General features: G+C 37.2%; 1 protein-coding gene across 4 annotated transcripts in view; it reads right to left on the bottom strand.

Moving 5' to 3' along the window:
- Positions 1 to 15,556, bottom strand: part of RNF13 (ring finger protein 13) — a 161,916-nt gene that overhangs the window by 55,775 nt on the left and 90,585 nt on the right. For 2 of the 4 annotated variants that reach the window (XM_059064203.2, XM_067033594.1), the window contains exon 5: positions 4,957 to 5,044. In XM_059064203.2, the coding sequence (XP_058920186.1) occupies positions 4,957 to 5,044 (88 nt within the window). Of the gene's footprint in view, positions 1 to 4,946; positions 5,045 to 15,556 lie in introns of all 4 variants that reach the window. The other 2 variants (XM_067033595.1, XM_059064205.2) reach the window with 1 other exon arrangement.

Genomic DNA, 15,556 nt, shown 5'->3' on the forward strand with positions numbered 1-15,556 from the left:
ATGATAAACTCGAGGAGGAATTTTTGGCTTGTAACTACTGGCTTAGAATGATTGGAAACAACATAACTTCCCTGAGTTATGACATCTAATGAGATGTTAAAAGCTCCTCACTTCAGTCAGAAGATTAAGAGGGAGAAATGACGTACACAAATACAAACAGCCATCCTGGAGACTTTGCAACATCATTTATCTACTGAAAACAAAACCAAATGTTTTAGTTCACAAAATACTTTAAAAACACGAAATCTTAATTCTGATCCACAAAACAACTCTGTGAAGTATACGTGCCAAGTAGTATTATCGTATCACAGACAGATTATAATTTAAGCAGCCAGCCCCAACCTCTCCAGACGCATATGTCCAACTGCCTGTTCAGTTTCTCCATCTGACTGCCTGGCAGATGTTTCAACCCTAATGTTTCTCAAACGGAATCCTCAATATCTCTTTTCCATTAATCCGTTCTCCTTCTACTCTTTCTCATCTCCGTAACTAACTATTCACCTAGTTTCTCAAGTTAAACATCCTGGAGTTCTCCTTGTCTCCTCCCCTTCTTTTATTCCTTATATCAAACCCTATCAACCTCAAAGTGTATCCATCATTCGATCACTTCCCATCACAGGCACTGCCAACACTCTAAACTGCCATCACCTCTTGCCTGGCTCCTGCACCGATGTTCTAACTGGTCTCTCAGTTGGCACTCTTGCCCATCTCTCACCTTCAGTCTATTCTCCAAAGAACAACCAAAGTGATCCTTTAAAATCCGTCAGATCACCTCACACCTCTGCTTAAAACCCATGGAAAACAAATCCCAAAGTCCTACAAGACCCGGCATGATCTAGCCCCTGGCTCCCTCTCCAACTTCATCCCCTGCAACTCTCTCTGTCCCTTGTTCACTCTACTCCAACCACTGTGATTTTTCTGCCACACCTTGAAAACACCAAGTATGCTTTATCTTTGAGCATTTGCATTTGCCTGCTGTTCCCTTTCCTCGGAATATCCTCCTCCAGAAATCTGCATGGCTCAGCCTCTCACTTTAGACCTATGCTCAAATGTCAAAGCCTCACAGCAACCTTCTCCGATCACCCTATCTAAAATAGCCATCCTCCTCTCATCCCTGACACTACGTATCCCTTTAACCTGGCATGGTTTTTTCTTCATAGCACTTACCACTACTTGACATATACCATACCTCTTTGATTATGTGTTCATTTCCTCTCTTCCACCCTAGAATGCAATAGCAACAATAATAATAACTGCAGCAATAATAATAGCAGCTAAATAACCATTAAATAATTACTAAGAACCAGGCAGTCTTCTAGATGTTTTTTTTGGTTTTTTTTGTTTTTTTTTTTTTTTTTGCGGTATGCGGGCCTCTCACTGTTGTGGCCTCTCCCGTCGCAGAGCACAGGCTCCGGACGCGCAGGCGCAGCGGCCACGGCTCACGGGCCCAGCCGCTGCACGGCATGTGGGATCTTCCCGGACCGGGGCACGAACCCGTGTCCCCTGCATCGGCAGGCGGATTCTCAACCACTGCGCCACCAGGGAAGCCCCTTCTAGATGTTTTATATATGTCATAAGCAACAAACCTGTGAGTTGAGTATTATTATCATCCCCGTTTAACATAACAGAAAAGTGAGGCATAGAGATGTTAGGTAATGTTCCCAAGGTCACATAGCTGGTAAGCGGTGGAGCTGGGATTCAAACCTTGTAAGGCAATACTCAGAAACCATACTCCTTAACTACTGCATTCTGCCACCGCAATGAAAAGTATGAGCAAAGCCTTAAAACTGTGTCATTTCCTGCTGGAGTCATGACGCCTAAAAGAGTGCTTGATGCCGAGCAGGCTGTCAGAAAGTATTTGTTGAAGGCAGAAAGCAAGGAAAAAAGGAGAAGAAACAAACCCATGCTGGTAACTTGCCCTATTTATACAGCTGGAAATTTGCCCAGCCTAGACCCAAACTTGAGGCCCAGACTCCTAACGCAGGCTCTTTCCACTCTGCTATGGCAGAGATTTTCTCATATACCTTCTTTCATATGATCTTCACAGCCCTGTCAGGTCAAATAAAAATTAAAATTATTCACACTTTTACAGACGAAAATAAAGGGCCTGGAAAGGCTAGTAACTTTTCCAGCAGCACAGGTCGGTTCGTACATCAACTAACTTGGAATAAACCCACACTTCCTGGTCTCGAGGTGCGTATTCTTCCCTCACCGCACTCTGCTGCCTCCTGAAGATGACAGATGTGACTGACTCACTGAGCTAATCCATCCTAAGTCCTCGCCGAAATAAGAAACAGATACATTCCTGTGTGAAATGTTGGCAAGAGGCCGTTAAAACTTCCCCTTGTGTCCAGATATGAGAACCTCTGCTCTTAGGAGAACACATGTGGCTATGATCTCAGCCTAAAAAAGAGCGATAGATACATGCTTCTTTCAATAAACCTGTGCTTTCCTTTCCTCCACCAAGTAACAGCAAGGATGAAAATGGTAAAGATCTTTACAACATGTTGGATATATGAAATGTTCAAACACATACACACTAAAGACAGAGCAAAATGTCATGGAAAGTAATCCAAGCAATGAAGTCAAGAACCAAAATTCTGAACAATCTTTGAAATATAATAACTCAGTTGGAACATTTCCATAGCAACAACAGGATTATACGGTTATGTGCTACTTCTAATATTTAGCACACTTTCCTTAGGAACTGATATGATAATCACAAAAAGGTTTTAGTACAAAGACAAAACAGGTGTTAAGGGGAACTGACACTTTCATCTTGCAAATTTTTTATTAAAAGTGTGTCAAAAGAGTAAAGAGTTTACAAATACTAATCATTTTATTCAACCCAGAACCCTTGAGAAGGTCTTGAGGGTTGCTAAAACCTAGGCCCAGGCCTTCTGCAAAACACACAAAGAGTAGGTAACGTGCTCAAAATTATACATTCAAAACAAGTAGGAGCTCACATTTGAATTCAGGCCTATTTTCAGAGTGTGTACACTTTCCGTTTTGCCAGTAATGTATACAGGTCACAAAAGTGACTAGCCTGGGAGGTGCTGTGCAGGATAATAATTTTTTTTTATGGGAGGTGATTAAAGGAAGAGAAGACAACGGTGTCAAATCTGTAGTAACAGTACTGGTTTATTTGATAAGTAAAATCCCTTCATCAATTCCTCTAATTCCTAAACAGTGGTTATCAAACCTTTGGTGAAATGCTAGAACCTCTTAAGGGTACTTCATGCATTCTACAGTTATGATTTAATCAGCTAGAAGATTAAAATAATAATTTAAAATATAAAGAAATTAACTAATGGAACTTATCGCTAAGTTTTACTTTTTATATATTGTAATTTTGCCCCAGATTATATTAGGGGTAAGAAGGAAAAGAGTTCAACTCAACAACAACAAAAAATACTGTCTCATGTTATAAAAAGATTTTTTTGGTCAAGGAATCCAAAATATTTCCTACTGAGGATGCAGTTATTTAAAGTCCTAAATACATTCCAATGGAGTGTATCAGTCCATAGCTTTAGGTCTGCTCTTTGCTGCAAACTCTTTCTTGCATATATGACTCAATTCAACCTAATAACAAAAGGCATTATTGTTATATACTAAAAGGAAAACAAAAACAAAATATTTAATCCTGAATGTTGACAGTGTATTTACTTAGTGTATTCTGGGTTCTGAACCCAATTGCCAATGTGTGGGGGGATCTTCCCACACCACCAAACAACTCAATTCTGACACTGTCTACCTGGAGATACAGCATCAGATTCCACAGGGTTAAGGGTTCGGTCTCACAAGAATCCCCATCCCCCACCTCAGACACCAGCCACAAGTCCAAGCTGTTACCTGTGCTTCTGACCCACCCACCAGCTATGGACTGGAGGTTCCAACAACCCTTACTCCATGGGTTCAATTAATTTGCGAGAACAGCTCACAGAACTCAAAGAAACATTTTATTTACTAGATTACCAGCTTGTTATAAAAGGATATAATTCTGGAACAACCAGATGAAAGAGATGTATAGGGCAAGGTATATGGGAAGGAGTGCAGAGGTTCCATGGTCTCTCCAGCAGTGAAACTTTCCTAGCATCTTCACGCTTCCACCAACCCCAAAGCTCTCTGAACCTGTCCTTTCAGGTTTTTACAGAGGCTTCATTACATAGGCATGACTGATTAAACCACTGGCCACTGAGGTCAGGGGCTGTGACAGAAAGTTCCAACCTTCTAATCACCTGGTTAGTTCTCCTAGCAACCAGCCCCATCCTTTGGTGGAGTCCAAAAGTAGTCTCATTAACATAAAAAAGACACCTTTTAACACTCTCACTAAATTAAGTGAAAGGATACACCTTAAAAATCAGTCTGATTAAAGCCAGTTATTTCATTAAAATTGGCTCATTTTCCCTATGAGCTAATATTTAGTAAAGAATAAGGAAGGACATTCCCATTTTGAATGGAAAGCTATAGGCATGCCAATATATGTTCAGGGACTAATAATAACCAACTGGCATAGGAGAGCACAGGTATATGGCTTTGACATTCCATAAGCATACAGTAGCTACTTAGTATTTCTACATACCCTAAAATTTAACGTTGTGAATCTCTAAATAAATCACAAAAATTCTCCTATGGCATCCTTAACTCAATATGCTTTTCTTTATTTAAAGCTTTGGCTTTCCTTTGGTTTTTTACCAAAATATGAATACATCCTCTAAAATAAAACACATAGCTTAAAAAAACAACAGCAACAACGACAAACTGTTCAGGAAGGAACAAGGCAATTCCACTTATATTGTGAACAAAATTATCCCAAGAGGTTTATAAATTGGAAATTATCTTTCCGATGGAGAAGAAATTTTGCTTTTTAAACAGAAAATAAAAGAAAAGAAATTCTGGTTTTAGTTTCGAATGATTGGTCAAACAGGAGAGAAGAAAAGTGATACCTGTACTTACTGTCGTTGGATCCCATGCTAATGAGGTCATCAGAATCAACATTGTGAACTATGGCTGCTTTGTATCCTGCTCTCTGTGCATTTAAAACCTGTAGGTCAGAAAACAGTCAAGATATGAGGAAGAAAGTGCTTTGTCATAAGGCCCCTCAACTTCAGCAAACATAAATCAACGAGCTCATAACATAGAACTAGAACTAGATTATGTATATATACAAGAACAGATCTCAACTGTGTTCTTGAAACATAATGTGTTTTATAACTGATTATCAAGGACTTCTTTAGATATCTTCTTGATTTCACTCATGGTACTAAATGAAATGAGAGGCAAATAAAGGACAGAGATACAAGCTACCAAACCAAAAGGATCCAAAGCAATAAACCTGTCTGGCTCTAAAGAGGTGGAGACTTGTGATCAGGCTCTTGAGAGTCATCAGCCCTTGAGAAGTCAAATCTACCTCTGCTACTTATGAGTGCATTAAACTTGGGCAAATTCTTTTTCTTCTTTAATCCTCAGCTTCCCCAATCTGCTACTTATGAGTGCATTAAACTTGGGCAAATTCTTTTTCTTCTTTAATCCTCAGCTTCCCCAACTTTAAAATGAGAACAGCAACAGTATTTTTCACATATGTAAAATAATTTTTTAAATGCTTAATACCATGCCTGATACATAGAAATGAATCACATAAAAGCTATTCTTATTATTAGCTTGATCATCAACGATTTTCTTTAAAAATCCTTTCTAAAGCTTTGAAAAAATTAAAAATAACTCCAGCCTGAAGTTGCTTACTTTGGTTCTACTAACTATATAATCTTTCCTAAAACTAATCTCCAAAATAGTAAGCTTCGCACCATAAGAATATGGCTAGATGTGTGGAAAATTTTCTTACATGAAAGAGCTGAAAAGTATCCACACATGTTACCACACCTCACTTTTAAAATAACAATCTGTTTTAAATAAAAATAAACCCAGTATGCTAACACATATATATGGAATCTAAGAAAAAAAAAAAAAGGTCATGAAGAACCTAGGGGTAAGACGGGAATAAAGACACAGACCTACTAGAGAATGGACTTGAGGATATGGGGAGGGGGAAGGGTAAGCCGTGACAAAGTGAGAGAGTGGCATGGACATACATACACTACCAAACGTTAAACAGATAGCTAGTGGGAAGCAGCCGCATAGCACAGGGAGATCAGCTCAGTGGTTTGTGACCACTAGAGGGATGGGATAGGGAGGGTGGGAGGGAGGGAGACGCAGGAGGGAAGAGATATGGGAACATGTGTATATGTATACCTGCTTCACTTTGTTATAAAGCAGAAACTAACGCACCATTGTAAACCAATTATACTCCAATAAAGATGTTAAAAAAAAAAAAAAAAGAACCCAGACCTAACTCCTTTGGACTGTTTGGTAAAAATGAAGGATCAGATCATTATTTGCATACTGGTTAAATAAAATGAAAATTGGGTATGCATATATATATATATATATATATATATATATATATATATAAAATAGTTTTGAATACTTGAAATATTTTGAATACTCTGAAAACTATATACATATAATTCTGGATACTTAATATGGTAAGAAACTCTTGAAACTCTGTTTTAGTTATCAGCATAATAATGATTCAAAATTCTACCATAATTCAATAAAGACAAGACCTGAGTCAAGCTCCAAAGAGTAAAGGAAAGCCCAAAAAGTCGAGTTTCTGAGAGTAAAAGGAATGCCCAAGTGTTCAGCAGACTGGATTTGAATGCTAAGTAAGAAAAATGAGGCTCATGTATTCAACCCCAATCAGGTAAGAGTAAAATTCTCTTCTACATTACCAATGACTTCTCTACAACTACCTCACAAATGAAAGCTGGAATTCTGAAAGAGACAATAATGTTCATTAATCAGGATATTTTTATCCTGTCACCAAAAAACCCTTGAATCTGCAGTGCCTCAAAGAATTAATATTTTGTTCATCTTTATAGTCTCTACAGAACCTATGAAATAATATCTTGACAGAACAGGCACTCATTACATATTACTAGAATGAGAAAATGTATAAAATATGTGCTTAAATTAATAGCTCATATTATAACATTACAAACACAAGAGAGAGAATAAGGCAGTTTTTTTTTCTTTAATGAATTAAAATAGCATAAATAGTTCACCAACATAGGACCTACTGCTCTAATGTTGAGAATAACGGCAAGAAAACCAAACAGCCAACAAAATTGTTACAAGGAATGTTTTGAAGTCATGCAAAGAAAAGTCAATAATCAAAAAAGTAAGTTTGGGCTTCCCTGGTGGTGCAATGGTTGAGAGTCCGCCTGCCGAGGCGGGGGACGCGGGTTCGTGCCCCGGTCCGGGAAGATCCCACATGCCGCGGAGCGGCTGGGCCCGTGAGCCACGGCCGCTGAGCCTGCGCGTCCGGAGCCTGCGCTCCGCAACGGGAGAGGCCACAACAGTGAGAGGCCCGCGTAAAGAAAGAAACATAGTTCAATTCAGTAAGTGTTCGCTGAATTTACATAACAAGTAGGGTACTGTGTGTTGGGCACAATGCAGAACTCAAAGGTGAACCAGAAACAATCACTATCCTCAGAGACTGGATACTCATGGGTATCCAGACAGATCGGGTGCTTTCTAGCCTATCTGCTCATGCTATCATCTCTGCTTGGAATAGGCTTTGTCTTCTGAACGCCGAATCAGCCCTTTAAATTCCATTACCTCCATGAAGCCTGCCTGTCCTGTTCTATGCCCTGTTCCACATGCTGTCCCAAGCACCCATATAACTGCTTCCTGCTTAGTATTTATATCAATTTGTTATCTTATATAGTGCCTTATAGTTGCTAGGGGAAGCACTGACAGAAACCGCCCACCCTGGCCAGGCAAGGTTAATAGCCACTTGCATGAGTTTTCTCACAACAGGAGATTCTGGTAAGGAACACGGAACTAACAAGCTACCACCAACCGGAAGAATTCGGGAAAGGTCAAAAGGAGAGAAGAGACGCCAGTCCACATGTCCTACCAACCTCCCAGAATCCTTCTTGATGGAATCCATCTTGGCTGAACGATGCGTGTGCCACCAGGAAGGACCCTGAGTCAGAATGACTGGCCGGAGACAACCCAGAAACTAACCCCATTAACCATAAAACCCGAGACTGTGAGCCACGTGGCAGAGCAGTTCTCCTGGGTTCCCTCACCCTGCTGCTCTCCGCCCGGGCGCTCCCCCCGCCCCCCCGAAAAAGTCTCTTGCTTTGTCAGCACGAGTCTCTTCGGACAATTCATTTCCAAGGGTTAGACAAGAGCTCACTCTTGGTCCCTGGAAGGGGTCCTCCTTCCGACAATATACTTATGCATTAGATGTACCATCCCATTTACAAAACAAGCATTCGTGGGGTCCTTAAATCTTCTGCAGTTGTCCATGTGTGAATTTTTCCAGTAAGAAGGGACAAAATAATCATCAATTTTACAAGAGGCTTTCTGAACTGCAAATTGTTAAGAATGTAAATTAATGGATTTACAACAATTTGCTATGTGTGTAACTAAATCTAGTCATTATATTCTTAAAACTGCATTGAGCAGCTGAGGAAAACTGTTCCTTTCACACATCCAATTCCATAAATACAATATAAAATCATATCAATATCAAAAGCTGTTCTCTAATAAAATAATAAAATTACTTAAATAGAAAATGACTAAAATAGGAAGGCATTCTATAAGCACAAACGTGAATTACAAAAAACAGAAACATGTTTTCAAAATTTTAACAAGAAGGCTTCCCCAAGGTTTTTGTTGTTATTGATTTTTTAAATAATGAAATTAAATCAAAGAAGCACATTAACATATGGATCAACAGGCTTATGAATACAAACAAGGAAAATATATCCATGTTATGAACTATAAAAATCATGTGTCAGTCAAATTAAATTACATTTTTAACTAAGCAGCAGCTGGTATTTTCAAAAACACATGAGGCAGAAATAAGACCTAAATCATTCAGTATGCATGTGCAAGGTTTCACATTCATAAAATGCAACCTCAAACACGTTGTCAGATGGAGGCAAAGAACTCAAAGATTCATAAACAAAAAGCGGGCACAGTTAACAAACCTAAATTCTAAAACAGCCATCAACACTGAAAATTGCATGAAAAGGCCTTGTGAATTGAACTACAAATCTGCCTTTTTAAGGAAACTGATTAGGGAGCCATTAGCTCAAACTGTGGTAAATGTACTAGTTTACATCTAATCAACAAATTAGCTGCAATTAAATTACGTAGACCAGGTAGCACCTAACCAAGAGTTTTAAAGAAATATGGACCTGCTGTCTTGTTATTATAAATAGCCAGTATGCCAGAAGATAGCGCACTGCTAATGGAAGAGGCTTCAATAAGACATGTTCTAAAAGGAACCCTGGGAAAGACTAAATAATTCATCTTATTTCCAGACTGGACGAATTGGTAAAACACTAATAAAAGAGGCATTATAAGAAGAAAAAACTGATTGCACTGTCAAGACGTCCATAGTTCATTAATGACATAAATGTACACTAATCTATCCTTGTTCTCAAAAAGATAATAAAACTAAAATCCTGCTGCCTTAATGGAAATCACAAAACTAGAAATCTAAATTTATGATATTTACATTTTAAAGTATGATGTTAAAAATTAACAAAAGATAATTTTTTCATGCATCTTAGTAAAAACATTAATTATCAGAAAACTAAGCCTGACATCATCTTGAAAAAAGAGATCTGAAAAATAACATTTAGAGCATTTTGAATGCCAGACTTTGTTTCTTAAGGAAGTACCTTGTTTATTGGTATATATCTCAAGCCTAGAAGAATCTCTCTCATATAAATACTTGTTTAATCAAACGAAATTGCAACTAAGATAACTATTACCCAGTCTTACCCAGAAAGATATATGCCACATAAATGAAATTTCCTTATATTTATTGCTTAGTTCCCCCTTAAAAACATGCTAAAAATTTTACTTCAGTCATTGTGGATAAAAATTTTTCTAAAACATTTTCCATTTTCCTAGCTGTCTCAATTAAAAGATACCAAATGTGACTTGACCTTTTCCAATGACTTGGGGTCATCATGAACATGCTAGAAAAACCCTAGTGGGTTTTTCTCCTTCATGTTAAGTGTCAATGTCACTTCCTCTCTCGTTGTGCTTAGACTTCCAGTAGTCATTCTAACCTTGCTCCACCCTTATATTCTTTTCTATAATAGAGAAACAAATAGGTAAACCTGATAAGAATTCTATTCTTTAAAAAAAAAAGTAAGTACATAAAAAGTTCCAAGAAAAATCATTGGGAAAAGTATATGGTTTCAAAGCTGAAATTTTGTGACACTTATTATGGTGGTACAAAGCCATGTTTCCATCTCTTATTTTAGGTTATGTTCTGAGAGCGCTGACCTTTTGATAAATGGCATATTACAAATATACATGTTTATTTATTATTTAGGCTTAAAGATAAGTTGTATTAATTTCATTAGAAAATTCTGGTGGTAGGGCTGGTAAAATCTGTGTTGGTATGCAAAGCCATACTTAACTGTTTCAAGTAGAACAAAAAACAGAAGCCAGAATCCTTGGAACTTTGAATGTGGCTGTTTCTAATGAAGTTTTAATATTATATCTAGCACATGGTTAGTACTAAAGATTAAAACCAAAAATGATCCTTTTTTCTTAGTGACATTAAAAAAAACCCCAATAAACCTTTATGTGTAGCTATTTCTGATGCTTGTTATTGATTTAAAGATGTTTTTCTTAAAAAAAAAAACTTTTACTTTTATATAATGAACTATACCAGTTAAAATAAACTGTATCAGTTAGAAGCTGTCTAGGTTTTTACTTTTGAGAATTGCAATTTAAATTTAACAAAAGTATCCGTAAAATATTCTCTAGTTACCTATGTATTGACTATATTAAAGTGCAAATTAAAATGAAGGATCCAACCTAAGTTCATATTTTTGGATACTGATAGGATTCATATTCCAATCAAATCTTAATTATTTCTCATCCTAACACAGCAGAAGCTCCATTTTAACCCACCCACCACTGTTAATAAAGCTTTTTGGAAGAAACTGTTGTGCAACAAAAGGATAAATCTAAACTTGCTATCAGCCTGCTAGGAATTTCCAAGTAATGACAAGGATTCATACTGCACTTGAAAAACAACTGATGGGGCAATGGGAATTTGATGCTCAGCGCCACCCAGCGACAGATCTCTGAGCGACAGATCTCCTCCCTTTACTGCCTACTCATTTGGATGTTCTAAGCACTACACTGTAAGCTCAGCACAGAGAACTGCATACAACATAAGTCCTACTCCCAAGACGCTGAAGTGAGAAAAGATATACCCATGGTGGTTTTTTAGGCTAGAATCAAGCGAGAGAAAGAAAATATTACAGGGCAAAAAGAAAGAATCTATAGTAAAGAAATAGGAAATGCATAGTACTGCTGGCTGGGGTTTGTCCTGGCCTCAACAAAGAATCTTTCCTATCACAAGCTTTTCAAACACAAGACAGAAAATGAGCAGCTTTAGTTAGCAATCCCTTTGTGGTACACTTAACATCACTTTATTAAAACATTTGAAATTATTGTAAAAATACTACAAATAGGAAGCTCCTTCATGAAAATAAGATATTAATACTAGTTTAACACAATCTGTAAATGAAATAAAATCTAAAAGATTAACCTAACAAAGTCTTCAATGAAGTCTGGTTAAAGTAATTAACAACATTAACTTAATTAACATTAGTAACAGATCTCTCTTAAGCTGAAGAGTACTCAGATATTTATTTTACTGTTTAAATTGTACATACATACATTATGAATACTTTTTCTGTGAATGCTATGTTTTAAAACACAAAAGGTAAAAAGCCAAAACAAAAAAGCATAACACATAGACTGATGGTTTTGGAACCTGGCCTCTTCTGTCCATCTTGGCTATACAGTGGGTTTTGGCACTTCCAGCAATCTGAAAACTGAAGCTTCACTTTACTGTCCAACCTCTGTGGAGCCTCTGCAGAAAATGTAGTATAACTCTGCTTCTAAATCTTTCCAAATGCCAACTGAAAAAAATTCTCTGGGAAACATTTTCTTTTCTTTCAGAACTGGCAACAGAAAGCAACCGTAACTCAACCATCAGCCTGGGCACAAACTACCCTTTTTCCCAACTTGGATATCTAACACAGAAAGAGAGTTGTTTTCCCTATAAGGGAAAGAGATGAAGTAAAGAAATGAATGGGGGAGACTTAGAGAATAGAGATAATTTTCAAAACCTAGCTATGATCTTCTTTCATCTGAAGAAGTAAGAAGAAATTAAGAAGTAAAATCTCGTTCTCAAATGATCAAAGCAAGGCAGATGAGAATGGAACAAGAGAATTCAGAGTGTCAATGTAAAAACTGTTAATTCTATCTATAGGATAAAAACTCCTGGAAACATTACAGTACAGTAGGGAATAATCAATTGTTGAAATAAGATCCAGACTGTGGCAAGCAATCCTGCCAAGATTAAATCCAACATAATTCTTTTCTGCACATTATTTTAGGATCACTACAGGCCATGTTGGGAAGAGCTACTCTATGGAAGACGGTATTAGACCCTAATGACGTTTTCACTCTCATTAATAGGAGTTCAATGACATAAGCCATCTCTCCCTCTTTCTTTAGATCCCATCTTTCTTCCTTAACTAGACATTCTTCATTTAATGTGTATCTGAGTAATGTGAATAACTTGATTCTGAAACAAAACAATGTGTGTGGAATCTATGACAAAGGAGGTAGAATATACAAGGAGAAAAGACAGTCTCATAAATAAATGGTGCTGGGAAAACTGGACAGCTACATGTAAAACAATGAGATTAGAACATTCCCTCATACCATATACTAAAATAAACTCAAAATGTATTTGAGACCTAAATTTAAGAACTGAAACCATAAAACTCGTAGAAGAGCACACAAGCAGAACACTCTTTGACATAAATCAGATCAATATTTTTTGGCTCTGTCTCCTAAGGCAAAAAAAATAAAAGCAAAAATAAACAAATGGGACTGAATTAAACTTAAGGCTTTTTTACAGCAAAAGAAATCATTGATAAAACAAAAAGGCAACTCACTGAGTGGGAGAAAATATTTGCAAATGATATGACTGATAAGGTGTTAATATCCAAAACATATGAACAGCTCATACAACTCAATATCAAAAACAAACAACCCAATTTAAAAGTGGGCAGAATGGGCTTCCCTGGTGGCGCAGTGTTTGGGAGTCCGCCTGCTGATGCAGGGGACACGGGTTCGTGCCCCGGTCCGAGAAGATCCCACGTGCCGCGGAGCAGCTGGGCCCGTGAGCCATGGCTGCTGAGCCTGTGCGTCCGGAGCCTCTGCTCCGCAACGGGAGAGGCCAGAACAGTGAGAGGCCCGCGTACAGCCAAAAAAAAAAAAAGTGGCTAGAAGACCTGAATAGACATTTTTTTTCTTTTTTTTTTTTGCGGGCCTGTCACTGTTGTGGCTTCTCCCGTTGCGGAGCACAGGCTCCGGACGCGCAGGCTCAGCGGCCATGGCTCACGGGCCCAGCCGCTCCACGGCATGTGGGATCCTCCCAGACCGGGGCACGAACCCGTGTCCCCTGCATCGGCAGGTGGACTCTCAACCATTGCGCCACCAGGGAAGCCCCTGAATAGACATTTTTCAAAGAAGACATACAGACGGCTAACAGGTACATGAAAAGATGCTCAACATCGCTAATTATCAGGGAAATGCAAATGAAAACCACAATGAGATATCGCCTCACACCTGTCAGAATGGCTATCATCAAAAAGCCTACAAATAACAAATGTTGACAAGGATGTGGAGAAAAGGGAACCCTCCTGCACTGTTGGTGAGAATGTACATTGGTGCAACCACTATGGAAAACACTATTGAGGTTCCTCAAAAAACTAAAAACAGAACTACCATATGATCCAGCAATTCCACTCCTTGGAATATACCCAAAGAAAATGAAAACACTAATTTGAAAACATACATGTATCCCGATGTTCACAGCAGCATTATTTACAATAGCCAAGGTATAGAAGCAACCTAAACGTCCGTCAATAGATGAATGGTTAAAGAAGATGCAGTATATAACTGAATATTATTCAGCCATAAAAAAGAATGAAATTCTGCCATTTGCAACAACATGGATGGACCAAGAAAGTATAAAGCTTAGTGAAATCAGTCAGACAGAGAAAGGCAAATACTCTGCGTTATCACTTATGCATGGAATCTAAGAAAATAAAACAAATGTATATAACAAAACAGACACAGACTCACAAACATAAAGAACAAACTAGTGGTTACCATTGGGGAGAGGGAAGGGGCAAGATAGGGGTATAGAATTAAAATAGATAAGCAACAAAGGTATATTGTACAGCACAGGAAAACAAAGCCAATGTTTTATAATAACATTAAATGAAGTATAATCCTTAAAAATTTTGAATTACTATGTTGTACACCTGAAACTAATATTGTAAGTCAACTATACTTCCAAAAAAAAAAAAGAGTGTTGAAGAGCTAAGTAAATAAAGCTACTGGCATTACATTCTTTTATGAGGTTAGGGTAAAGTACATGTAATTTACTATTTTTCATCTTTTTTATTTATTGAATGTTACTTTCCCAGTAAGAGAATTTGCTTTGTTGTTTTAATACTGAATAAATTTGTATATAATCTAATTAAAACATATTTTTATCAAAGGGTGGAAAAAAGGAATAAGTGAATAATTAAAGAACTAGTAGCACAAAGCTGTTTGAACCATATATGGGTAGAAATGTTTCCATCCACCGAGTATTATTTAATTAATGAAAACTTTGATATAGGATTCTGAAGTATATTAGTAACAAATGCTATAAGTTACTTTGTAGAAATATAGAAAAGGGTAAGAAAATTTAAATAATGATATTAGATGATTTTTAGATATTTGAGAGTTTAATTTCTACTCAAGCTCACATCTACTTGCTTAATACTACTGAAATAAAAGTGCAATTCTGAGAATACCATGTAATGTATCAGCCTGGAAGACTGAGAGAGAATAATGAAAGGTAAGCCTAGAAAGAAAAACTGGATGCCTATTTTGTAAGATGATAAAATTTCACTCCAAAAATTTTATTCCTTGTTATTATGATAATAAAGTCACACAAATAATCCAAAAAATGTTTATTTTAACTTTTTAATTCTCATAAAAATTGGGACATAGAGAAAAATGTTTGTGCAAGAAATGAATATCTCGGTTTAGAAATACTTTCAAGAGCATTAAGTGAAATGAACATGAAGCCAATAAAAGGTTCCAATAATACTGTTTATTCCCTAATCCAGTTAAATTTAATTGTAGGATTTTCTAAATTAGTTCATTCAGCAAATATTTATTAATCAACTACCAAGGGCCATACAATGTATTAAGCATCTGAGTTGTAGAATCTAAAACACTATCTTTTCCCTCACAGAGACTGACACGGGATTAAGTAAGTAATATATAAAAGAAGAAGTGATCTATTCTGCCTTGAAGAAAATCAGGGAAGGTTTCAGGTAGGAGATGAAACTTCATCTTAGACCTA

The sequence above is a fragment of the Kogia breviceps genome, chromosome 5, assembly GCF_026419965.1.
Source record: "Kogia breviceps isolate mKogBre1 chromosome 5, mKogBre1 haplotype 1, whole genome shotgun sequence".
Taxonomy (NCBI): Eukaryota; Metazoa; Chordata; class Mammalia; order Artiodactyla; family Physeteridae; genus Kogia; species Kogia breviceps.